At 51.4% G+C, this 25,362-nt stretch overlaps 2 protein-coding genes across 3 annotated transcripts in view; both read right to left on the bottom strand.

Annotated features, from left to right (window-relative positions):
- Positions 1–397: 397 nt before the first annotated feature.
- On the bottom strand, positions 398–9,939 carry LOC308438248 (keratin, type II cytoskeletal 75-like; the record flags this gene model as incomplete). The annotated part of the gene is made up of 9 exons (XM_080939590.1): positions 398–633; positions 1,847–1,881; positions 2,451–2,671; positions 3,384–3,509; positions 4,254–4,418; positions 5,530–5,625; positions 6,433–6,493; positions 7,593–7,801; positions 9,460–9,939. 9 exons carry the CDS (start codon positions 9,937–9,939, stop codon positions 398–400), a joined length of 1,629 nt encoding a protein of 542 aa, XP_080795716.1.
- A 2,054-nt stretch (positions 9,940–11,993) lies between these two features.
- The window catches only part of LOC308438243 (keratin, type II cytoskeletal 75), a gene marked incomplete at both ends in the record, with an annotated part of 39,385 nt that continues 26,016 nt past the window's right edge, over positions 11,994–25,362 (bottom strand). Inside the window, 9 exons of one of the 2 annotated variants that reach the window (XM_080939580.1) lie at positions 11,994–12,232; positions 13,304–13,338; positions 14,869–15,089; positions 15,216–15,341; positions 16,879–17,043; positions 17,699–17,794; positions 18,297–18,357; positions 19,184–19,398; positions 19,894–20,188. In XM_080939580.1, coding sequence (XP_080795706.1) covers positions 11,994–12,232; positions 13,304–13,338; positions 14,869–15,089; positions 15,216–15,341; positions 16,879–17,043; positions 17,699–17,794; positions 18,297–18,357; positions 19,184–19,398; positions 19,894–20,188 — 1,453 coding nt within the window. Of the gene's footprint in view, positions 12,233–13,303; positions 13,339–14,868; positions 15,090–15,215; positions 15,342–16,878; positions 17,044–17,698; positions 17,795–18,296; positions 18,358–19,183; positions 19,399–19,893; positions 20,395–25,362 lie in introns of those variants that run through there. The other variant, XM_080939581.1, reaches the window with a different exon arrangement.

Genomic DNA, 25,362 nt, shown 5'->3' with positions numbered 1-25,362 from the left:
TGGTCTTCACAGCTCAGAATCACTCAGGGGCTGGGATTCAAAGAAAGGTGACTTTGGGCCACCAAGGTCAAGTTTAAAGTTCCCATGGAGGAGTAAGAGCCTCGTGGTTGCAGAGTCCAATCAGTTTGAGAAGGACTTTCTGCACCCCCCAATCCCCACTGCGAAAGGGGAAAGGTAGAGCCTAGAGCAGTTGAGTCTGTGTGGGTAAGGTTAGACTTTGAGATCAAGAATGGGTGGAGTATCTCTGTGGAGAACTGCCTGGAGGCAGTTCTTAAAACTCACAGGTCACTTGGTATCAGTGCCTCTTGCTGGGGACTGCGGGCATGGGCTAAGTAAGCATCAGGCCTTAGTGCTGGGGAGCTGGGGGTCCGGGGACAGTGCCAAGGCAGGTGGTACTTTAGCTCCTGTAACTCTTCTTGGTGGATGATGTCTTGGAGACAATTCGCATGCTTGAGCTGCTGCCGCTCACACTGCGACCGCTGGTGGAGCTAAAACCTCCGCTGCCTCCAACAGAGCAGAGGCCACTCCCACTGTAGCCACTCCCACTGTAGCCACTCCCACTGTAGCCACCGCCGCTCATGCATAGGCCACCACCTCCACTGTAGCCGGTGCCCCCGGAGGAAGAGACCACAGCTGAAAGAAGAAGGCACAGATGTCATCGGCAGCTGCCAGACATCCCTCCCGCGATCCTCTCCCGGATGCCTCTCCTGCACAGTGCTTTGCTCTAGGCAGCTCTTTCCCCAGGGAAGCTAGGACAGACAGCTGCCTCCTGAAATAGGAGGAGGTAGGGTGAGCCTGACTTCAGGTCACTGTCACCACCTGCCTGGGTATGAACATCCACAAGAGGCTCTGTGACGTTCAAAGCTTGCACAGCTGTGATGTACTGGTCCCCCCAAAGTAATATCATTATGGCAGGGACCCCCAGTTAACAGATGAAAAGATGGAGGTGTGCAGAGATCAAGCAGCGTGAACAAGATCACCTCTGCCTGAGACTGCATTGCCCCTTACTGGGGCTCTACATGGGATAAAATGTAAGGCTCAAGTTTGCCTGGGGATTTTGGACTCTCATACCAGGACAGACCCAGTGGCAGCCTAGATCTCCCTGCCAGTGATTGGAATCTCCTCGGCTTCGTTAGTAGATATAGTAGAGTCTGTTCAAATACTTGAGCAACAGTGAGCTCAGTTCTGTGCTGGGACAGGGTCCCAGCCCGTCAAATACTGAAGCAGTGGCCAGCCCTCCCTCTGGGAGTCTGTTCCTTCTGTGAGGCTTCTCCTGATTCTTTCTCTAGGACCACAGACTCTGGCTTCCCTGGTGTTCTCTGACCCAGCAGAGTCTGAGGGGCTCTCATTGCTGAGATTCAGTGCTGCCGTACCACCGAAGACACCAAGAGATCACCCCTTCCGGTCTCCCCATGGATGCCCAGGCCATGTTGAGATGTCTGTTTCATTTGCTCGGACAATTTGCCTCAGTTCTCTGTGAGCAGTTATGCACGTGGTACAGGGCTGTAAGCAACTTCATATTTATGCCAGAGTAGCTGAGGGTTGGGGGCCCTGGCTGTACGAGGAGTCCTGTCTGAGGCTAGGCTGGACATGTGACTACATCACAACCACCCAGGGTGAAGAGGTCCCCTGCAGCATCTGGGGACACTTCACCAGAATAAGAAAAAGACCTCAGAAACAGGGAATGCCCAGTGCTCTTGACACTAGTGGGGAAGGAAACTGAAAAAAAGAGAGGGGCTTAATGACATCACTCTGGTTATTCATTCTCAAATCTCAGGGATGCTAGGGACTCTAATTTGCCTCTCCCCCATCTCCGCTCTTCTGTCTTCCCAAGACATTTACTCACAGATATTCACAGCACCGACACCTTCTCCAGTGAGCCTGCGGCAGAAGGAAAGAGAAGGTACGTCATTGCTGAGGGCTTAGAGTTCTGGGTCCCTTGCATATGAAGTCATTGGTGCTGAGCACACTTGGCTGCACGCCAAGCCCCGTGTTTAACAAGCTTGGCATTTATCTCTTGAGCTGTAGAAAACACAGAACAAAAACACAGAAGGGGCAACCTAGAGGAGGAATCAAATCAAGATGCAGAAAGGGACAGAGATGGAGACCCCGTGCCATCGAGGCAGAATGGAGTAAAGGGTAAGACATGGCTGGGTGAGTTACTGTCCCCGAGATCCATGCCAATGGCACTTGTGAGTGTCATAAGGCCCAAGTCACAATGCCCCTGCTTAGGGCCTTCCAGGAGACTGTGGCTACCTTTGCCTCACAGCTTCGACCCTGGCCCAGGCCCAGAGCACCTGGAGGAGGACGTCCCTGAAGGGACAGTGGGCAGCACTGGCATCTGACCTCGGCCTTTCTGTGTAAGGACACTGTAGTAAGTAGCTCACGTGGCCTCTGTAGCCTACTCTCCTGTTCTGATAGCATCTGTCTGGGCCATGATGGGGGCCCACCTGCACTCCTCGCCCTCCAGCAGCTTGCGGTAGGTGGCGATCTCGATGTCCAGGGCCAGCTTGACATTCATCAGCTCCTGGTACTCGCGAAGCTGCCGGGCCATGTCCTGCTTGGCCTTCTGCAGAGCGTCCTCCAGCTCGGCCAGCTTGCTCTTAGCATCTTTGAGGGCCAGCTCCCCACGCTGTTCGGCATCGGCAATGGAAGCCTGGAGCGTGGCACACTGCTCGAGGGAGAAAGGAGGAGTCCGTGATACTGCTCATGGATCGCGTGTGGGTTAGATTAACTTCCCTGGGACATGCTAATGCAACGGCAGCCAGAGTATTGTGTTTGGAAAATACGATTGTTCTCAGTCCCCGAGGGTAATGTAGAGTTATCTGGATGAGAGAGTGCCTTTCTCTGGTCAGTAGGTGAGCACATAAACCAAGACAAGACTGACAAAAGGCCTGACCTAGTGTACATCCCTAGTGCTGAGAGGCCCTCATTTGAGAGATTTCCATTTGCACTGACTGGATACCTTGATATCAACTTGACACAAGGCAGACTTATCTGAAAGGAAGGCACCTCAATTGAGAGAATGCCTCCATAAATTGGGCTGTAGGGGATTTTCTTAATTAGTGATTGATGGGGAAGGGTCCAACCCATTATAGGTGGTGCCATCCCTGGTCTGGTGGTGCTGGGTTCTATGAGAAAGCAGGTTGAGCAAGCAGTAAGCAGAAGTCCTCCATGGCCCCAGCATCAGGTTCCTGCCCTGCCTGGGTTCCTGTCCTCACTTTCTTTGATAATGAACTTTGATATGGAAGCTGATTTTCCCCACATTGCTTTGGTCATGGTGCTTCATCACAGCAACAGTAACCCTGATTAAGAAAGCCCGGATCCAAGTCTTCCCTGATGCAGGGGCATGAATGGGATGGCCTTGGAGACATCAGTCCTACCTGCTTCTTCAGGTTATCAATCTCAGAACGCAGCCTCTGCATGGCCCGGTTCAGCTCAGAGATTTCCATCTTAGTAGTACGGAGGTCATCCCCACGTTGGCCAGCAGACCGCTGCAGCTCCTCATACTGGGAGGAAGAAAGGACTTTGGGTGAGGGATGTGTGCAGCCACCAGGGATACTGAGGAGCAAGGGGTGAGGGCTGTGTCTCCCCTGAACCCTCTAGACTTTTGGTGTACTGCCTGAAGTGTGCTGGATTGTCTTACACTGGCCACTAAATCTGTTGACACCATGTCTTGCTCTGAGCTTGCTTTTCCATATCCACACACATCAGCCAGCAGCAGAGACCTGTGACTCTTCCCCTCCTTTCCCTGCTCCTGGCCTTTCGTCCCTTTCTTCTACTCCATACATCTGACCCTCCCAGATCAGCATCATACACGTGGAGATGCTTTGTGATAGGGAATCTTCCTTCACATAAATTTTTACGACACCAGAGCATACTGTCTCCATGACTCCTAGCTCAGAGTATCTACTCCAACTTGGGAAATCTCATTCTGTGATCTATATCAAGTTTTTGTGCCCAGAGCCTTGGTTCTAGCTGGCTCCAGCTCTCTCTGCATTCCCTGTCCTCTTCTTGAAGTCTTTGGGCGTTGGTCTTAACCCTGTCCCCTCTTGTTGGCAGGGTGACCACATATGCCTGTTTCTCTGATGTAAAGCTTTGGAGGTATATGTCATCTGTCCCGGAAGGAGACTTGGAGTTTCTGTCTATATCTGACTGTTCCCCTTGCTCCTGGTAGATTTGGCCCTTGGCTCTCATCCTATGAAACTTTTAGTCGCTGTGCCCAGGTAATTGGATAGGTCTTGGCACCTCACCTTGGTCTGGTACCAGGACTCAGCCTCAGCCCGGCTGCGGTTGGCAATGTCCTCGTACTGGGCCTTGACCTCAGCGATGATGCTGTCCAGATCCAGGCTGCGGTTGTTGTCCATGGAGAGGACCACAGAGGTCTCAGAGATTTGAGCCTGAAGCTGAGCCAGCTCCTGTAATTGAGCCCAAAGAGGAGAGATGAGACAGAACATTCACGCATGTGCTCCTGTGTACCGTTTCTGTGTATGTGTGCAGATACGTGTGTGAGTGCATAATGTGCTTTGGAGATAATGATCCCCTGGGACAGGCTCTGGCATGGAGGTTCGTGTGCAGTGGAGTGCTGCTCCCCTCTCAGCTCTGAAGGGCTGGAGGGTACTTGGAAGACTACTGAAGCTTCAGCACCTGCACATCTATACCTGAGAACAGCTACAGGAAACTCTAGCTAGGATGCCCCAGAAAAGCATTGTCCAGGAAGCCCAGACTGTCAGCACTGTGACGTCTCACTTTCTAAAGAACCCAGCCCTTCACACCCAACCGAGACTGCACCTTGAACAAGAAACCTGAGTCAGAAGGGACCAGGCACCGCTCAGTCCCATCCTTCCCCCCGACTGTCCTGTGCTCTTCTCTTTAGGGATGGAGCATGAAGATTAGCTAGAAGCACAAGGGGCACCAGAGAAAAGTCCAAAAAGCAGGGTCTTGATTATGTCTGTGGTGTTGTCCCTGCTTTCCAGAGTAGAGAACCCCGGTGCTCCAAGAAAGCATGTCTCCTGGAGAGGCAGGCGATTGCCATAACTGGATAGAAAGCACCAGCGGGCTGGGCGACTGAGGCTGATTGGTATAATTGCACTGATTTGTTGTGCTCTAAGAACAGCAGTGTGGCGGGGCGGGGCTGAAGGGCAGGGCGAGGCTAGACTGGGTGGAGTGGGGCTGGGCGGGGCTGGGCAGGGCGGGGCTAAGTGAGCCTTAGCGCTCAGACAGTTCTGCAGGAATCCCTTGAATTTGGTGACATGCCGATATTCTGTCCGTTCAACGGAACACACCTATTCTAATTATTCTAGTTGGCCAAGATTTCGGTTTTTTCCTCCCCTTGGAAACTTCTTGCTACCCCCAGGAACCTCCCTTTTATCCCCCTTCAAAGATCAGGATGTGATCCAAGAATCACGATCCACAGATGGTTGGGGGGGGGGGCAGAGAGGAGGCCGGAAAAGAGATGGCAACTTGTGTGCCTCCTCATCCCCAGTGCTCCCAGCCGCCAGCTCTCCAGACAGGGTACTGGAGTCTCACCGCCTCATAGAAAGCTCTCAGGAAGTTGATCTCGTCCATCAGAGCATCCACCTTGGCCTCTAGCTCCACCTTGTTCATGTAGGCCGCGTCCACATCCTAGGCACAGAACATGAGTTCATTCTGGGTCCTCCTCTTCCTGGGTTGCTTAGCAGCCTCTGGAAATTGCTTCAGAAGCTAGTGAGACAGTTTCAGCTACCCAGGGAGCACACGTCTTTCCTGAATGCTATTTAGTGGCACTGGAGGGATGGGTGGTCCACATTGTATGACCTTCAGGAGTGCCTGTCTGTTTCTCATCAGCTAGTACCATACGCAAGGGTCTCCTGTGCCCCTTCCAAGGTGAGGATGCTCTGTCCTGTGTCATATAGGCTCCTATTGCCTATGAGCTCTTCAAGCCTCTCTCCAAAGACTGCATGGCCTCTCATCCTCACGCCTCTACCCACTAGGTCTCCCTTCCCTTCTCTGAGCTGCAGCTCCATTCTTTCTTCAGTGTAATCCTTGGAGGTTTTTTGTTTTTGTTTTTGTTTTCTTCTCTCTGCCATTCTCAAAGCAGGACAGCCAGACCTTTAGACTTGCACTGCCTAAACCTCCCACAGCTTCACGTAAAGATGGGTTTTGTGTTCTGGGTTCTGAGCTGAGGACCGGGCCCAGCTGGCTTCCCTCCTCCTACAATGCCCCGTGCAAGGAGAAGGGGCTAGTACCAGGATTCACAAAGCTGGAACATGGGAGTCCTGGATCCTGACCTGCTCCTCACTACCCCTGTACAACAAACTGAACCTCCCCAGCCCTCAGTGACCTCACGCTTAAAGTCAGACACGCCTCCAGGATAACCACAGGCTTCAGTAAAAGTTCTGCCCCCAACCCCCCAAAGGAACCCGCCACGGGTGAAAGCGCCTCTGAGCTTACCTTTTTGAGCACCACAAACTCATTCTCTGCGGCTGTGCGTCTGTGGATTTCCTCTTCGTACCTGTGGAAAAGGCCGAGGAGGGCGGGTGTTGGAGAGAGGGCTTGAGACTGAGGTTGGACTCACTCTGTCTGGCCTGTTTCTTGAAGCCCTCCTGCATATTCTCCAGCTCAGGGGTATGGTGGGTGGGCACACTTGGAGAGCATTCTGTTGTGGTGTGGCTCCCTCATGCACATGTGGTGTGGCCCGGAGTCCTAAACCAAACATCCCTACTTCTGCCAGAAGAGAACTCATACTGAAGGTGGGAAAATGGTATCATGCCTCTTTGTGTGGTGTGTGTACACACAGCCTGGATCTCTAAAGAAGGGTGCTCCTTCCCTGACCCTGACTCCTCTTCCTCCTCCTTCTCCTTCCTGACCTGCAGCCCCTGGCCTCTAGCCTGGCTCTTGCTATCCTGCCATCTCCCCACTCCCCATATTTCAACCACACTGAACTATATCATGAAGGTGGAGTCTTCAGGCTAATAGGATCAGCCACCCCAGATTTCTTATTCTTCAACTTGGCTGTACTGCCTCTGGTACCCGCCGCATGCTGCATGCTACGGTACTCTCTGCCAGCCGTCCTTTGGGAAGAGAGCTCCCCTCCTATTGCAGTGTCCCTCCCCTCTGCCCACTCGGGTTGCCTCAGCATCCAGACATCCTGTCCTCCCCGAAGAAGCCAGCTGGGCTTTGAGAATTATTAACTGTGTCTGGAAAGCTGCATGTGGTCCTGGGAGAATCTTTTTCTTCTCTAATCCCTCACCCTTCTAGGCAGGGCTGGGGTGAAGACAGGAACCGTATCAGTGAATACTTAGTTGAATAAACAGAGAGGTGGAGTCTCTGGCTTTAACTCTTAACTCACGAGTTGCTTTTAGCATAATCTTGGGTGAGTGAGCAGACATCTCAGAGCCTGCATTCTCTGTCTGTGGAGGTTATTACGTATGGACAAGCCTTGAGACTCATATGGACATATTCTGAGCTGAAAGCCTCTTTTCATCTTGTGCCCCAAGTGTATGTCCCATTCCCGTTAGACGGGGTGTTGTGGAGAAAAGAGCAGCCCCTCCTTTAGCCTGACCTCCCCTGGCCCCAGGGCTCTGGGTCAGATCGACAAAGGATCCACTCACTTATTCTTGAAGTCCTCCACCACGTCCTGCATGTTCTTCAGCTCCGTCTCCAGCCTGCCCCGCTCCCCTCCCAGACACTCGAGCTGACGCTTCAGGTTGGTGATGTAGGCCTCGAACATGGGCTCCAGATTGGTCCTGGTTGTTTTGTGCTCTTGGAGGAGGCTCCATTTGGTCTCCAAGACTTTGTTCTGCTGCTCTAGGAACCGCACCTGTCCCGGCCAAAGGTAAGATATTGTGAAGGCTTCCTCCTCCAGCCTGTCACATGTTCTGTGATGTAGAACCCCCAATAGTGAGGGGCCCTTCACGACCTCAGAACTCAGGTGGTGGTTTCTGCCTTCTCCCTGAGCTGCAATGAGTCTTGGATGCGAAGAGTCAAGTCTGTTGGCACAGGGGGGCTTGGGAGGCAAATGATAGGTCCAGAGGGGCTGGAAACCATCTGAATATAACAGTCATGGTGGTGTGTGGTAACTTAGGAAAGGAACACCAAAACTAACTGATCCCAAACCAATTTCTATTATCGGGTGGGAGGGCTATGGCACAGAATTCTATCTGTCCATCTCCTGTCTGGGGGAATTTTTTTCAGGATCCGGAACTTAGAACCAGTTGTTTGTCATCCTGGAAATGTTAGTATAGGTCACTCTGGAATTGTATTGAGGGGGTCTGGGCGCAGTCCCAGCCGTGTCTCTCACTAGTCACATGACCCTGAGCAGTCAGCTCCCTGGAGTTGCTCCTAAGTCCCTTGCAGTCTTAAGCTATTACTTGGTTTCTTGACTTAGCTTCTCATCTGATCCTGATTCTGGAAATTTTGCGTAGCTTTTCCTCAACTTGAAGTCCTTCCACTGGGAGGGACTGGAATGTCACTTAGCTTCCAAGAATGAGGGGACACCTCCATGCCTTCAGAGACAGCAGTGTCCCCACGGATTCTTTAACAAATGTGCCTTTCCCTTGCCACTCCCACCATGGGAGAGAGAGTGCTCAGGCTCCAAGTCCTACCCAATCCACCCACTGCCCCCCAATCCCCTCTGAATAAACCAGGAGAAGGCGAAGCCCAGGATCTCCTCTTCTCAGCCAGGTTCCTGGAAATCATGCTCCTGCTGGGAAAACCCAGGCCAGTGACACAGGTCACTGAAATGACAAGGTGACAACCCGTAAGAACTGGTGTCCGAGCAGCGTCTTTGGTTGGGTCTATCCACTCAGTGATCTGCTCCCCATGAGGAGGCATTTGTACAGGAGCCACAATGGGACCTGACAGTCCCTCTGTTCCACCCACCTGGGGCTTGAGAAGAGGGGTGACTCTCCTCTCAGCATCCTAAACCATAGCCTGAGCCCTATGCCTCTCAGCTCCACATGCCTCTGCATCCCAGGGATGTATGTAGCCTGAGGGGCCAAGGGCTGTGACAAGGCTCTTTGCCAGCAGAGGCACACAGTGGCATCGGGTCCCACAGGCCTCTTTCCCTGAACGGTTAGGGTCTCTAGGAAACAAGTCACACAGCCATCAGGACCGAGGCTACAGCTACACACCCCATCTCACTGCCCACAGGCTTCCCATACCCAGGTTATCCAAGGTGCATCAACAGGGAAATACCCAACGCACTTCCATGCAACACAGCCTTTGTTTCTTTACCACCTTCCCTCCAAACTGCAGCTGAGCCCACGATCCCTGACTGCCAGAGTAGCAGTGTCTTTATTGTGGGCCTGAGAGCTCTCAGGCTGGGTGGAGATGGGCATTTTTCTGCTACCCCATCAGCAGACGGCCTAGGGTCTGGGCGCATGTGTCCTGGAAAGCCAAAGGTGACCTCAGGAGAGCCCAGAAAGCAAAGATTCCAAAAGGCTGTTTCTTAGCAGCGGGGACCCGCTTGCCCCTCACCTTGTCTATGAAGGAGGCGAACTTGTTGTTGAGGGTCTTGATCTGCTCCTTCTCTTCCTTTCGAACCCGCTGGAGAGACGGATCAATCTCCAGGTGCAGAGGTGTAAGGAGGCTCTGGTTGACAGTGACTTCGTGGATGCCTCCAGCTCCAGGGGCCATCCCGCCTCCAAATCCATACCCGCCATAGGCTCCCCCAGCTCTGTACCCCATGCCACTGACACCTAGACCACAGGCAGCACCTCCAAAGCTGGCTCGGCTGGAGCGGTAGCCCCCACCAATGGAGATTCTCTTGTTACCCCCAAAGCTGTGTAGGCTTCTTGTCCCAAAACCACCCCCTATGCCGCTTCCAAAACTCTTCCCGCTCTGGGACACGGAGACGGAGCTGAAACCAGGGCGGCAGCCAGGAAGAAGGCTAGCCGAGGAGGCACTGAAGTTCCGCGTGCCCCCAGACTTGATGGTCACCGAGGATCGTTGGGTCATGGTGGAAGCTGGTGTCAAAGGGCAGTGGAGCAAGACAACGTCGAGAGTGGAGAGCCTTCGAAGTCTGGCTCGCTGGGACTCACCTTGAGTTTTATCCCTTTCAAGAACTGGGCTTGGCCAGAGCAGATCAAAGACCACTGTGTTGTGTTCACCCCAATGGCATGTCTGGTCACAGCCCATCTTCCTGCCTGCTAATCACGGTGGGGAACACCCTACCCTGGGCAGGACCAGGCCTGGGGAGTCCAGCCTGAGGCACACCTGGGTCCAGAGCTCCCCTTTTGTCCAGGTTTTCAGTCATACACTCTGGACCATCCCTGCCTTCCAGGCTGCCATCCACAGCTCTCCCCTCAATGCCCAGATCCCAGAACTAAAACATCTGACTGTGCCCATCTCACCTTGGTCACTCACATGCTTTAAAAATTTGTTTACTGAGGGTCTAGTCTAGTCTGTGCCACACAACACGTGGTGGGTCTACCACACATCACATTTTATTTTTGTAACTGTCTGAAAATGGATGATAGGATCATCGCCAATATTTTTTGAGCTGTATCATGGGAGACAAACTCCAACTGTTTACCATCCAATGTTGGCTGTTTTTGCCCCTGTGACCATCAGTGCACGGGTCCCATGGCCAGGGAATGCTGGAGACAGTACTAGAACCCAGGGGCTGACTGGGCTATGTGCCCAGAATCCCTGTACCTCACATGGCAAGGGGAAATAAGGCCTCTGGTCCTTCCTAAGAAATAGTCTGAGGTCACCCCGAATCTCTTCTCTTTCCTCCCTGGTCTTAGCTAGTGAGTTTGACAATCATTTTCAGAGTTTTTCCTGTTTGCTCTGAAATCATCACCCCCTTAACCATTCTAGACTTCGTTCTCTCATTTCACATACCTCCTCTCTGACTCTAATGAGAGAACTTCTTTCTGAGCAGGAGTGGTTTTCACAGTTCTGGTTGGCGGCTCCTATCAGTGATCCTAAGTGACAAGCCCACCCTGTCCAGACACCTGACCCCCGCTCACGATCAGTCCCATCACCTCCCTCGGTCCTGAGGGGAGGGTTCCAGGAGACTGTATACTCAGGAATGAGGAACTTCCTGGGTGTCTCTATGTCCTGCAATTATGGGCTCGTTTGTTCCTTGGCCTCGGGGCTGACTTTTAATTCCTCTCCTGCCCTGTTATTTCTCTGCTCAGGTCTACAAGTTTGAAGACGTCGGGTAACAATCAGCTCCTTTGCTGGCCAGTTCCTCGGCCACCCATCCTACGTCACTGCTGTCCCAGGAACACAGGCTGATTTGGGGAGGGTATGGCCTCACCCTGTCTGATGTTACTGAGCAGGAGGCTGGGCAGGGCTCTGCCCGGGGTTTGGGGTAGGGCTTGGGACTTCCCAAACAAGAGTTCCAAAGGAAAGTGAGGAAGGAAATAGCTGCTAAAGGAGGAAGACTGTTGGCCTGCCGCCCTCCCCATGTTTCCCCCTTTCCTGGAAGGGGCAGCAGCTGCTGTGCCCTGAGTATTGCTTGTATGGAATAACACTGGCGGGGGGCTGCCTGAGAGAGTTGCTCCAAGCTCACCAGCATTGCACACAGAGGGTTGAGCCAAACACATGACACATGCATTTAATAGGCACATTCCAGGAGGAAACAGAGGAGCTTTGACTCTAGATGGCCGTGTATAAGCAGCCAGAGAAGGAGAAGACAGCCTGGTGTTGAGGTGGCCTGGGAGACACAGGGTCCTCCATCACGGCACCTGGAGGAAAGGGGCAGGTGGCACGGAGGAGGCATTTACAGATGCCTGGCTCTGGCAGATCCATTGATTGTAAACATTGGAGGGGTGTGATCTTTGGGTCTGTGTGCCTAACACAAAGAAGTACCAGGAGCAGCCTAGGGCCATCAGGAGGCTGCCACAGATCAGAAAATGGGTGTAGCCAGGATGCCAGGATCCCCCAGCAACTGGGGAGAGGGATATTGTGAATCGGATACAAGAGAAGGGCCCAGGCATCCGGTTATAAGTGTAAGGAGGTTTTGGGGGCAGTGTGTCAAGGGAGACTGGCGGCTGGCCACCTCAGTGCTTATAACTTTTCCTGCTGGACGATGTGCTGGAGACAAACTTGATGCTGGAGCCACTGCCCACTGGGCCCCGGCTGCTACTGGTGGTAAAGCCAGAGCCTCCCAGACCCGTGCCCAGGCTGTGCCCACCACTGGTCGTGAAGGAGTAGCCACTGTTCCCACCGAGACCCAGGCTTCCACCTCCAATGTTGGCGCCACCACCATAGCCGCTGGAAACCGTAGAAGTAACCACAGCTGTGGGGAGAGGGGGGAGGAGAGAGGATCAGAATTGCAGGCAGGAGAGGAGGCGTCCGTCAGTGACACCTGTGCTCTGGAGCTTCTGCGGTCACAGATGCTGGCCCTCCTATTTCCTGCTTGCGCTGTGAGAACCCGCTTTAGGCTTCCACCTCTGCTGGACTGTGGTGCTTCCCCTCTGCTGCCCACCGCTTCTTTTAGAGCCGATTGGAGACCCTTTCTGCTATGGATGACCACTGCTGCTCTGTCTGAGCCTGCCTGCCTCTTCAGGTTTGACTTTGGAGTCTCCTTCCTTCTGGACACCCACAGGAGTACATGTGTCCATCCCCCGGAGTTCCCCCAACCCCGGTGTGGCACTGTAAACCTAGATGGTAGGTACTGGAACAGCCTATCACCAGCACTCTGTAGCGGCAAACTCTCACCAGACTCTTCAGAGCTGGCAGGGCCATCTCGCTAGCTATGGTTTGTGTCTAGTGTAAGGGTTCTTTCCAAAGGGCTTCAGCAAAGCCAGGAGCTTTCGTGTGTCCCAACCCAGTCAAACGCTCATCTCCAAGCTCCCCAGGGATTCCTGTGAGACAGTTTCAGAAACCACCCTGACCTGTACAGTGCTTGGCCCCTAAAGACTCTCACCGAATCTGGGTCTAGAGGAAGGAAGGTGCTGGAATTTGAGGCCAGCCTGGGTCCCATGAAATCTGTCTTAAAAACCAACCCCCCCCCCCAAATCCCTCTAGTTCTGCACCCATGATCACTCAGGTGGCTCGGATTTAACTCAGTGGGAAACAGAAACAAAATGCAAAGCCATGACCGGAGCCGAGCTTGTTGGTATGAGGCAGGGGTAAGACCGAGTGGGCATATGGGACAGTAGTTAGAATACATGCGAGTCCCTAGGTTCAACTCCCAACACTACAGTAAGTAAAATTAAATAAGCCCCTCTAGTCCACTCTGACTTTTCCCCAACAAACTCAAGCCTCAAACTTTCTCAAAACCAACTCTGCCTGTAGAGTTCTCATAGCTGCCTTGTTTCCCCTTCCCTTGACCACATGAGCCCCAGGCCAGAGGGTTCATACTCACAGATGTTCACTGGAGAAACTCCCTCTCCACTCAGCCTGGTTGGGAAGAGAGAGGAGGGAGGATTGTCATTTGGCGGGTATTTGCAATGACAAATTTTGTGATTGTTTTAAGGGTGTTGAAAACCTTTATTATTTTTTATTATTATTCCAGAATTCATGCAGGTTTAAAGCTTTTAAAAATACTTGAGACACTAAAAATAGTCAGGGTCTCATAAAGGAAGCCTGCTGTTTGGAGCTATGTTGCCTGTCACTTTAGAAAGCCAGTCTGGGTTTAAACCGGGCCCCACCTGAGGGTGTGAAAACCAATCACAGACTAGAGTTCCATTAGAACATTAGAACGACAGGACATTCCCCATAACCAGATTTCTCTCTCAACAAGGGGTTCTGGCCAGACACTGAGGCTGTTACAGGTGTGTCATAATCGTGGACACAACAGTAGTTACAATGTATCTATTAGCGACTGGCCTTCATCCCTAAGTGCTCACTTGGAGCTAACACTACCATTATTGAGAACCTGTTACAGTAGTTACTTCTCCCAACAATTCTACCAGGTAGGAATTATTTTCTCAGTTTACCGTGGGGGAATTGAAGATCAGAGAGGCTAATGGTCATGGTCACAGGGTTTGAATCAGGATTCATCAACCCTCAAAGCCCACTCCTTTGGCCACTAAACTGACTGATAGCAAATTTTTATTTTTTAACTTAAGTAAAACTTTTAGGGGTGTAGAAATAGCATGTGGTTAAGAGCACTTGTTCCTACAGAGGGTCCAGGTTCCCACAACACACATGATGGCTTACAACCATTGGTGACTCCAGCTTCGGGGGATCCAATGCCCTTTCTGGTGTAATCAACAGAAGAGGCCAGAACAGGGTGTTGGATCCCCTGCGGTTGGGTTTACAGGCTATTACTTGCTACCCAGTGTGGGCGCCAAGAACCAAACTTTGGTCCTCTGCTAGAGCAGAACATGTTTTTAAACATGGAGCCATCTCTCCAGCTCCAAGAACAAAACAAATAACAAGAAACCCGAATAAGAGCCTCCAAACACCTGTTACATGCCAAGAGCTGTTGCAGGTGTTTCATGATGTTGCCTTGTTTTAACCCTTTAAACAATACACAGCACCAGAATTATCACTACCCTCGTTTTACCGATAGGAACACTGAGATGCGGGGTGGTTAAGTAACTTGCCCTTAGCCACACAGTCACCAGATCCCAAGTCCCGTGAGCTTTGGTATGTCACAGAATCTAGTCCCTTGATCCTACCCCTGAAGAAATTAAGGGCTAGAGAGAGACCAACTTTTCATAAGGAGTGGGGACCTATACGCCCAAATCTAGGACAGTTTCTTTCTGACCAGAGCCTTTTACCCAACTTTTCTATGTCTACCATGTAACCAGCCCTCTCCTTTAACAGGATGTGATTGCTTAGACCGGATCAGACCTTCAGTTTCTGTGGGGTGCACCTGGAAAAACACAGCAGTCTGGAAAGAGATTTGCGCCTGCTCAATGCAGCTGAAGTTAATAAGTTCGGATTGCTTTGACATCAAAGACTGCTGGTCACCTCCCCCACCTGCACTCCTCTCCTTCCAGCAGCTTCCTGTAGGTGGCGATCTCCACATCCAGGGCCAGCTTGACGTTCATGAGCTCCTGGTACTCTCGCAGCAGTCTGGCCATGTCCTGCTTGGCCTTCTGCAGGGCATCTTCGAGCTCCACCAGCTTGGCCCGCGCATCCTTGAGGGCCAGCTCTCCACGCTGCTCAGCGTCAGAGATAGCCGTTTGCAGGCTGGAGCACTAAAGAAAAAGAAGGTGCCGTGAGTCTGTGGACCCACCCTGGAGGCGCTGTGATCCTTGGATAGGATGCCCTGGAGATTGGTGGGATAAACCAATGAGCATTCTGACGCTCACTGGACTGTGTACCTGCTTCTTGACGGCGTCGATCTCGGATCTCAGCCTCTGGATCATCCGGTTCATCTCTGAAATCTCTTGTTTGGTGTTGCGGAGGTCGTCACCGTGCCGGCCGGCTGTCACCTGCAGCTCCTCATACTGTGAGAACCAGAGCAGACCATCCCCTAGTCAAACGCCTGTGAGCCGAGCAGGTGCTCACTCACCAGCCGTGCCCCCTTTCCCTTGCTCCATCGTCTTTTCTGGTGGTTCTTCCTGAGCCCATCTGCTTGTTGGGAGGTAGCGGGCTCTGGAAACAGCATGCAAGCATGAGCTCCACTACTTGCACTGTTGCCTGTGTGTATCCAAACATGGAAGCATCCACTGGTGAACAAACAGGGTCTTTCAGAGTGCCACAAAGGAGTCCAACTTGGGTTTGAAGGTGTGTGGTGTGGTGGTGGTGGCACGGAGGGAAAGCGACTTAAGGGGAAACACCGTGCCATCATTCGCTTTGTGAGTAAGAGGGGGCTATATAGTCAGCTCAAAGAGAGAACATTCCAGGCCAAACAGAGGGCCTGTGAGAAACCCCGGGGGGCAGGGGAAATGGTGGCAAGCTGCTTGCTCACTGTGCAGTGGGGGTTCTTGTATCAGGAGCAGCTATGCCCATGAGTTAGGCAGCCTTGAAGACAGCGGTGTTGGGAATGAGGGAGGAAGGGCAGGAAACCACGTGGGCGGTGCCATGGCTACAGGCACAGCACTGACCTGGTGGAGGCCCTGGTCTCAGAGGCACTCATGATAAAGGAACCCAGGGCAAGCTCGTGTCCGGGGATTGGTCCGCCCTGCCTCCTGCAGCCTGTACTGTACAAGGGCTCCTGTCAAGATCTAATTTGTTTGGAAAGTGCTGGATAGCTCAGCTCCCTCTGCTCACAACAACCCTCAACCACAGGGAGGTATCATTTACCAGTTTTACTTCCTGCTGGGGCTAAGTCTACCCTAACTCTCGTTCACTGCCAAGGAGCTGCACAGTGGACCCCCCCCCCCCCGGCATTGGAAAACTGCTCCTTTTCTCCCACTTCCTACCAGAAAGGGCAGGACAAGGGATGGGGTTCAAAGAGCGGTAAGCAGACCTTGTGTTGGGTCTGGGTTTGGTAAGGGGATGGCTCCGGGCCTGCCGCACTGTTCTAGGACAAAACTGGCCACCCAGGCTTTCAGCAGTATTTCTCTGAGGCCACCATGCCCTCCGTCTTGCACGAGTGTGCAGCCTTGCCTCGTAGCTGCTTGTTAGCACTAAATTCCCTCTTGGTCTCTCACTGTCCTTTACCTTTCTCTGCTCTCCTGCTGGACCAAAGAAAGACCTGAAGCTCTGTGGTGTTTTTTCCCTTCTGCAAATGCCCATTCTCTTTCTGAACCCAGAATTCTAGGCCCCAAATTCTCTGATTGCAGCTTCTGTAATCATAACCTTACACCTCTGTTTGGCATATATGAAGAATTTTGGAGATCACCCAGTTCAACCTATCATGAGAAATGTGGACTGGGCATGTCCTTCTGAGCATCCTACACTTTCTGGGCGACACACTGGTGTGTGTTTAGACTTGTGTTAGTGTTTAAGCTAGATTTTCCCGGTACCAGAGCTGCACTTGTGAGGTTTCAGTGAGGGAGGTGCAGCTTCAGAACACTCACCCTGAGCTCAGTGCCTCACCTTGGTCTGGTACCAGGACTCAGCCTCAGCCCGGCTGCGGTTGGCAATGTCCTCGTACTGGGCCTTGACCTCAGCGATGATGCTGTCCAGGTCCAGGCTGCGGTTGTTGTCCATGGAGAGGACCACGGAGGTGTCACTAACCTGGTTCTGCATCTGAGACAGCTCCTGTAAGGTGGTCAACTCAGAGTCACCCAGGAGCTAAAGGAAGGGACCTTGCACTTCTGAGGTGACTTAGGCTAGTTATCTCTTCTCTGGCATCTCTGGCAGAAGTCCTTCCAGGGGCCTCTCCCCTCCCCCAGTTCTGTTCTTCATGTCCCCAGAAGTTTCTAGACGACTCATCAGTGTGGTGGCAGGACTGTTCTCTCTGATTCTGGTGATGCTCTCCACTGGTGGACACAATTACAGCATTCGGGTTCCCATTCTCACAGAGGTGCTCTATGGAATCAGCCTACCCGGCCATCCCACCCCATAGTGTGACTTTATCTACTTCCGGAATGGCAGAGCCCCTAGGGAGGCCTCTTCAGAGTCCAAGCAGCCATTTGGCCAGTGAGTTTAGCTATAGCTGAGGAAAGAATGTAGGCACAATCTTCACCCCCTCCTTGCTAGGGCTGTCTTGCCATTTGTGGAGGGGCAAAGGTCTGAGTTGAAACTGTTTCATGAATTCCCAGCATTCCTTTCCAGCACCACCTCTTCCCAAGGCTTCCATGTAGTATGCCTCAAAAGAGAGATACCAGCGCAACTCGCTAAGTGAACGACACCCTGAAGCATCCTTTCCTTTCTAGGCCCTGCAGGAGCAACAGAAACACTTGCAGACTCTTACTGCCTCATAGATCATCCGGTAGAAGTTGATCTGGTCAGTCAGAGAGTCAACCTTCGCTTCCAGCTCCACCTTGTTCATGTAGGCGCCATCTACGTCCTGAAATGAGCCCAGATCCAAACAGTAAGTCAAAAGGAGCTGGGAGCACCAAGCCTGGATTTCTAGGGGACCGGGCTAGGTAGTCACTAAAACTGGGGCTTAAGCTTCCTGGGCTAACAGAAACCTGTACGGAAGTACGGATAGATACCGATCTAGGGTTATATTCTCAAAGACTTGAGCTCATCATCGATGTGATATTTCTTGGGTGAGCCCAGGACCAGACTGCCTCATATCCTGAGATTTAATGCTACGGCTCAATCTCTTTCTCATTCCTCTCCTCCCCCAGCCTCCTCTCTGAAGCTCCTCTCTCCCTCTCAAGGTCAGATTTTGAACTCAGGGCTTGGCATATGCTGAATAGGTTCTGCTTCCGAGCTACATACCCAGCCCTTCTTTCTTTGAGGCATAGTGTCACCATGTAGCCTAGGCTGGCTTCAGACTGGGCTCTTCTGAGTGCAGTGACTACAGGCTCATCAATCTCACTTAGGAGACACGCCCCACCCACCTTTTTCAGGCCCACAAACTCATTCTCGGCAGCCGCACGCTTGTTAATTTCGTCTTCGTACCTGCAAGGATGAGGGTGAGGGGGTGTGAGGTTGAGCAAGGCGTTAGCTTAATTCTCCCGCTGCTGTAGCAAGAGTTAAAAGTCCTTCCGCTCTTCCCAGCTCTTTGGTGACCGGCGCATGACTTTAGGTGATTCACTTAACCTCTGTCTCTTCCTCCATAAAAGGTAAATACTTCCTTCTGGCAGCTTTGTTTTTTTCTCTCTCCCTTAACTTTTTATAAGATTAGAAGGTGAGCATAGACTCATGGGAACAGAATTATGTGCTCAGGCAATTCTGTGACATTATAGACACATCATCCTAATCACCAAAACATGTGCTGCCATAGCAACACCTCCTGAAATGGCAAAGCAAACTGTACTTGCTCAGGACAGTCTTTCAGGTAATATCCTCACCAGGCCCCGGGGTGACCATTGAGAACTTTACTCAGTGGTCATTAGTGAGCAAGTAGAGCTTAAGCTAGCTAACGGCTCGCTAGCCGTGGCCTTTGCACTGTAGCCCAAACACTGGACAGTAGCGTTCACTGCCACAAGGAAGAACAGAGTCCCTCCTTCCTTGTCACCTCCCTTCACTCTGAACTCATGGTATCTGGGAAATTCAAGCCATCTCAGCTCCTGGGCTCACTTCCAGTGGAGATGAGCCACGGTGGTCTCTTCAGTGGTGTAGACAGATAAGAACGGGCTCCTTGTTAGCCCCGATGCCGAGACGAAGGTACACTGGCCCCCTCCATCTTCTGCATGCCTGGCTGGTGTGGCATTCACTTCTTTGCATCTTCTGGAGCTCGGAGGAAGCAGCCGCGGGGGGGGGGGTGTTGTGTGCAGCCACTCACCTGACTTTGAAGTCCTCTACCACCTCCTGCATGCTCCTCAGTTCGGCGTCCAGTCTGCCCCTTTCCGCTGTGACGCCATCCAGCTGCCGGCGGAGGTCATTGACATACGTGTCGAAGAAAGGCTCCAGGTTCTGTCTGACTGTCCTGGAGCCCTGCTCCTGCAGCAGATTCCACTTGGTCTCCAGGACCTTGTTCTGCTGTTCCAGGAAGCGCACCTACAGGGGAGCAGAGAGAATGAGCCTCACCTGAGAGGCCAGGGAGGCAGAACCAGGCGCACCTGCTGACAGGGGAGGCAGGCGCAAGGGGCTTTTACACCATGCTCCATTAGCCCGCTTCCAAATGAGTAAGCCTGTGTTGGTACCCAAGAGACTCTAGGATTTTTATGGACCAAATGGGGATGAATATAGCCTCCGTGGTGGGAACCGTGGAGTCTGGGTTGAGTTTCTCACTGTTGATACTCTTTGGTCAGAGTATCAGCAAAGTCAGAACCCCTCTTTCTGGAGGGGGTCTCCCAGAGAGGAGAAGGAGGTATCTCTGCAAGGCCCCGTGAGCCAGGTGGCCTGATTTGAAAATGTCTCTGTCCATGGCTGGCATTCGGTGAGGAAAGTTCTTCTCCTGGAGACCCCACATTGCTGCTATCTTCAGAGATGAACCACCCTGCCTAGTTACTCCATGCACTGGGAACTGGAAAGGGGGAGCGCAGGCCCCACCTTGTCGATGAAGGAGGCGAACTTGTTGTTGAGGGTCTTGATCTGCTCCCGCTCTTCTTTCCGCACCCTCTGGATGGTGGGGTCGATTTGCAGGTTGAGGGGGGTCAGGAGGCTCTGGTTGACAGTCACTTCTTGAATGCCTCCAGAGGGACAGACAGAGAAGCCGGGGCCACCAAAGCCAACTCCAATGCCACCTCCAAAACCAAAGCCACTGCTGACCCCAAAGCCACTGCTTGCCCTGCCACCAAAGCCACCCCTGAAACCACTGCCAGCACAGCCACCAAAGGAGACCCGCCTGGCCCCTCCCAGGTTGTAGAGGCTGCGGCTCCCAAATCCAGAACCAATACCACTGATCCTGCCCAGTCCCCCACTGTTTCCTGAGGAGCGAGCCACAGATGCGGAGCTGAAGCGGGTGCGTCCTGCTGCAGGGGTGGTGGCCGAGGCCGTGCTGAAGCCCCTGCGGCTGCCGGAATGGAAGGTGATGGTGGATTGCCGAGACATGGTGGGTGAAGAAGCCTGCACAGGAGCTCCGAGGTAGATGCGTGAAGGCGATAGAGAAGCCAGGCGGTTAGGGAGGCGCAGATCCTTAGGCTTTTATGGGCCTCCCCCCAAAGGGCGGGGCTTAATTAATGAAGGGGCCCTTGCTGATGGCATCCCCTAGGCATCTGCCAGCCCTGAGCTCACCCTGAGTACCCTGTAGAAAATGGCATTGAGAAAAAAAAAAAAAGCTACTGGTTGGTTGGTTTGCTGCCTCCGTCTCCCCTCCCCCACATGAAAACTGCTTTCTAGTTGCAACTTGATCAGCAGACCAGTGAGAATAAACTTAATTGCTTTCAGTCATGTCCTAACCACGCATCTTCTAATGGAGTCAAAAACACTGCCTCATTTTTGAACCGCTTTCTTAGGCCCAGGACCAACTCCCTCCAGTCCAAACATCTTGTGTCAACACAAGCAACTGCAACACACTGTCTCCTGTTCCTTCCTGTATTTCTTGTGCCCAAGCATTTTCTCAGCAGCTACTCCAACCCCAACCCCACCAGGCTGGTCCTCCAGGCCTGTGTTCTTCATCCTTAGGCTTCCACACAGCATTGATGGCCCTTTAGTTTTGCACTAAATCATCCGTGCCTGCTGGGTATCACATGCGGCTAGCTGGAGCTAGTGTGTCAGTGTATGCACACGCATGGATGTCATGTCTTTGCTAATGTTTGCTTTTGAAGGCCGTTTGTCATTCTGTCTTCTGTGAACAGGAGCAGGAATGGAAAGGCTTGGGTTTGGATTCCAACCCCTCTAGTGGTTAGCCGTGGGTCTTTGTACTTACGATATGACTTTTCTGAGGCTCGGTGTGTGTCTGTGAAATGAGTTTATGGAAAGTATTCACATACAAAAAAAAAAAAAAATCCATTCAGAGTGCCTCAGCCAAATAAATGCAGAGGATATTCCCATTGTGTATCCCCTGCAGATAAGACAGGCATTGATGAACTACGTGTTCATCCCAGAGTGACTCCTGTGAGGATTCTAAAGAAATGTAGCACACGTTCTTGTTCTTTATCAATAAGCTCACGATCCTGTTGGGAAGACAAAAACTGAAGCATGCTGGGTAGCTTTGAACAAAATGACACACAGTAACACTATCTTTGAGGCTATCTTCTTCCAGAAGTCTCCCAGACTACCCAGTTCTGAAGACCTGTATTCCCAACTCTTACTTCTCTCACCAAAACAGCACTAAGCAATACTTAGTGGAGAATCCCTCATTCAATAATGACGATAGTGGGGGGGGGGGGCTGCACACACAAGATAGCATGTGTGGACATCAAATGGTAATTTCCAAGAGTTCTTTCCTTTGACTACAGGATCCAGGAATGGAACTCAGGTCGGATCATCAGGTTTCCAGAGCGAGTATTTTTTTTCTCAGAGCCATGTTGCTGACCTCTCATTCACCTTGAGCGCCTCACATTCTGCATCAGGGCATGGATGTACAGGTTGTATCCAGTGTGCCCCATCCCCTTTCTTCCAGTATCCCTGTCCCTGTGAGGGTGTGGCAGGTGGCTCATCCTCCTGGGTCTTGCGGTCTGCTTGCTTCGTGATGTGATTTGGAAGAGTGGGCGAGTGTAAGAGGAAATGACAGCAAGGTGTTCGTGTTCCATATTTGGATGAGGAAGCACATGGAAGCTCCTTTAGAGGCAGACTGACACAGTCTCGTAGGTGGGAAACGGACTGCTAGGTGCCCTGGTCCTTCTGTGCAGATATCCTTTGGGAACTCCACAGCATTTGGCTGATGTTCTCACCGGCATGGAATGGCAGCTTGGCACTCAGAGGGCTGATCTCTGTCCTGGGAGCTTTCTCCTACCTGGGACTCTGACCAAGGGCTGGGCCTCTCCTCTTGCTGGGGTTGGAGACTCCTTGTTTCTACAGGGAGCCTGTGAATCACAGTTTTTGTTGTCGCAGGGCAAAGCAGAGCATGGGCTGCTACTCTGTTGCCAGTGTACCTACAGTCTGGCTCAGTTGGTCATGCTCCTCTTCGCCCATAGAAAAAACAAACAGCTTTGAGTTCTTTGAGTCTCTATGTGTGATAATCTGTCTCCCAGAAGAAGGGACGCTGCTTTGTTTCCTGAGCACTATAGACCTTCCTGTAGAATAAAAGGCAGGCGCCCAACACGGCACCTGCCCACAGGAAGGAATGCAAGCAGATTCCCTCTGAGCTGCCAAGGTTGGCATTTTCTTGGCCACTTGTTTCTCACCCGCTCTCCTGGGACCCCCTTTGTTGTAACTGTAGCTTTATTGTTTCCTGCCCCATAACCACGTCTTCTCTGGGAGTAATTCACTCACTCTTTCTTCTTCCCTCTCTGACTTTCCAACCAATGTGGTGGCTGCTCAAGCTAGATTGCCTCACTCGCTTGGGAACTAAACTGAGGCAGGTGATCTCTTTCTTGATGTCTCACACCTCTTCTGTGACCTTTCATCGAGACTGATTCTTGAGTCCATAGCGAACACCTAGGAGAGCCATCATCCCCAACATATACCATTATTCCTTTACCTGTGTCTACTTTTATTATGCAGGAGGTCTTGATCATGCTAAGCTTGCCCCCTATAAAACCTCAACATTGTGGCTCTTAAAATTTATTTATTTATTCTTTGTATTTATACATATTTTATTCATGCTATACATACATATTCATATTGTGTATATACATATTTGTATTGTATATATACACATTCATATGGTATTCATACATGTTTTATTCATGTATAAAATGCATCTTGCTCATGTCCACACTTACATCATACTTCTCCTCTCCGACTTACTTTTTTTTTTTAAACAGGAAGTATAGAATAAACTCAAGATTTGATTCTAAAAACAGACCTTAGTAACAACCAAATACCAAAAGTTGGTCATTGTGGCAGAAGAAAAGGGAAGAGCAGTTTGCTCTGATTTCTTCCCTGAAGCTCCTACCTATTCTTAACACTTTTTTCCCCTTTGCTTTCCACTAAGGCAGTTTGCCACAGCCACAGCCTACCCCATGGCCCTTAGTCTCCTCCCTCAACAGAACCTACCAAGTACTAACTGCTCCCTGTTATAGTCATGGGAGGCAGAGCGTGGGGTAAAGCAGACAGAGCCCCTTTCCTCCTGGAACTCATGCTGGAAGGAACTGACAGTTTGAAGATACCTTCACACCAAGCCTTCCAAAGGGCTTATTCTGCGAGGGAGACTTTGGAGAAAGCAATTCTCTTGAGGAGAGACCATGGACATGAAGACCTGAGGCATTTTTTTCTCACTTGACTGTGCATGAGGGTGGCCCCACTTCCTCAATATTTTGTATGTCTACTAGGTGACACCAGACTGCCTCTAAAGGGCTCAGACTTCATGGTTGGTCCCCTTTGCACCTGTGCTCAGCCATGACAGTTGCTCTCTCACTGGCTCTGTCAGTCAGCCTCAGTGTTCTTAAAGCACTCAAGACCCGAGATGTGAGCCTGTGTGCAACTACACACATTGTTGGCTCCTTCCCACGGGTGATGGGCAGTGCAGAGTCCTGCATGTTCTCCTGGGCAGTTTTACTGGCAAAATGGTGCACAGTTTCCATCTGAATGTGTACTCCTGAGAAGCAAGACATGCCTTCCTCCATGATCAAGAGCATCAGATACATCCAGATAAGGTACCTATGTGAAGGTATACATCCACCCCCCAACACACACACACATGCGCACACACACACATCTCAGCATTAACTCAACCAACAACACTCTACAGAGAGTCAAGCTGGTGACTGGGCACAGCAGCAAACAAATAAAACGAGGGAACTGAATTGGTCTTTTAGAGCCTGGAGAAGATGGGCAGATGAGAAATCTTGGGGTCACAGAGGAGGCAAACCTTTTACCAATCATCCAACCACTTGGCAGCTAGGCTACTTAGTTGGGTTTTTTCCTCCTTTGTTTCTTTGTTTCTTTTTTTTTCTTTCTTTGTTTCTTTCTTTCTGCTGTCCCTCATATGTTTAAGCTTCCCTCAATCCTGTAAATGACAAAGGGACAGACTTTCTACTGTCTGTGACATACCTTCAGACATACCTTCAGTTAGTTCTTTCCTGGGGGAGGTGGTGGATGAGATGCCATCGTCTCATGGGGGATGGGAGAACGAGACTAGTTGGATTTGAAATGTATCTCGGCCATTGACCTCCAATCATTCTATTGGGTTTTTTGTTTTGTTTTGTTTTGTTTTTGTCCCCAGGATGAGATTTCTCATCCACTAAGCATCTCTGGCTCCTGCCAGGAGGCTATGGGAAGGAAACATGAAGGGAGGAAATAGAGACAGGAATGAGATAATGCTCTGACTGGAGGGAGACACCCGGAAGTCCTCCAAAGGACCAGGAGTACACCACGTGGAACCCTGGTGTGCTGTGCACTGGTGTGGCAAACAGTCCAGTGGGCTGGGTGACACTGCTGCACCAAGGGACGCTGCTGACACAACCTCATTAGCTTGCAGCTGGTGTGGAGGTGGTTGCTGAGTCTGGTGTGTGTGTCACAGCTGGGGAGGAAATCTCAAAGCAGTCACCTCATTCTGATCGCCTTGCTGGGTAGGCTTCGCCTTGGTCTCCATGAACTTTGAGGACCTGGAAACTGGATCGTTCTTACGTTCTCCACTCCCCGATCTTAGTTACCTTAGAGACCCTTCTGATTTGATCCTTCCAACACATCATGTTTCTGTTCACTTACTCTTTTAAGAGATAACAGAGACCTGGGCAGGAATGTTTCCTGCCAAGTTGTATACTCATTTTACACTTTCATTTGGTTAGAAACTGGTAATGCCATATTTAGATTTATTCTTCATACACCCCTCTATTCCTCCTCTTGGAATTTCTTTGTTATATTTACAATTTCCTTCATAAATGTCATGTCTTTGTTAGGTATAGGGTAAATTATAGCTAAGTGTTCCCCCCCCCCCTTAAACCTGCACTTGTTCTTTTTGTGGGGTGTGAT

Source organism: Micromys minutus, assembly GCF_963924665.1.
Source record: "Micromys minutus genome assembly, chromosome: 27".
Classification (NCBI taxonomy): Eukaryota; Metazoa; Chordata; class Mammalia; order Rodentia; family Muridae; genus Micromys; species Micromys minutus.
Note: the sequence above shows the minus strand (reverse complement) of the source record. Positions and strands in the feature narration are given on the sequence as shown.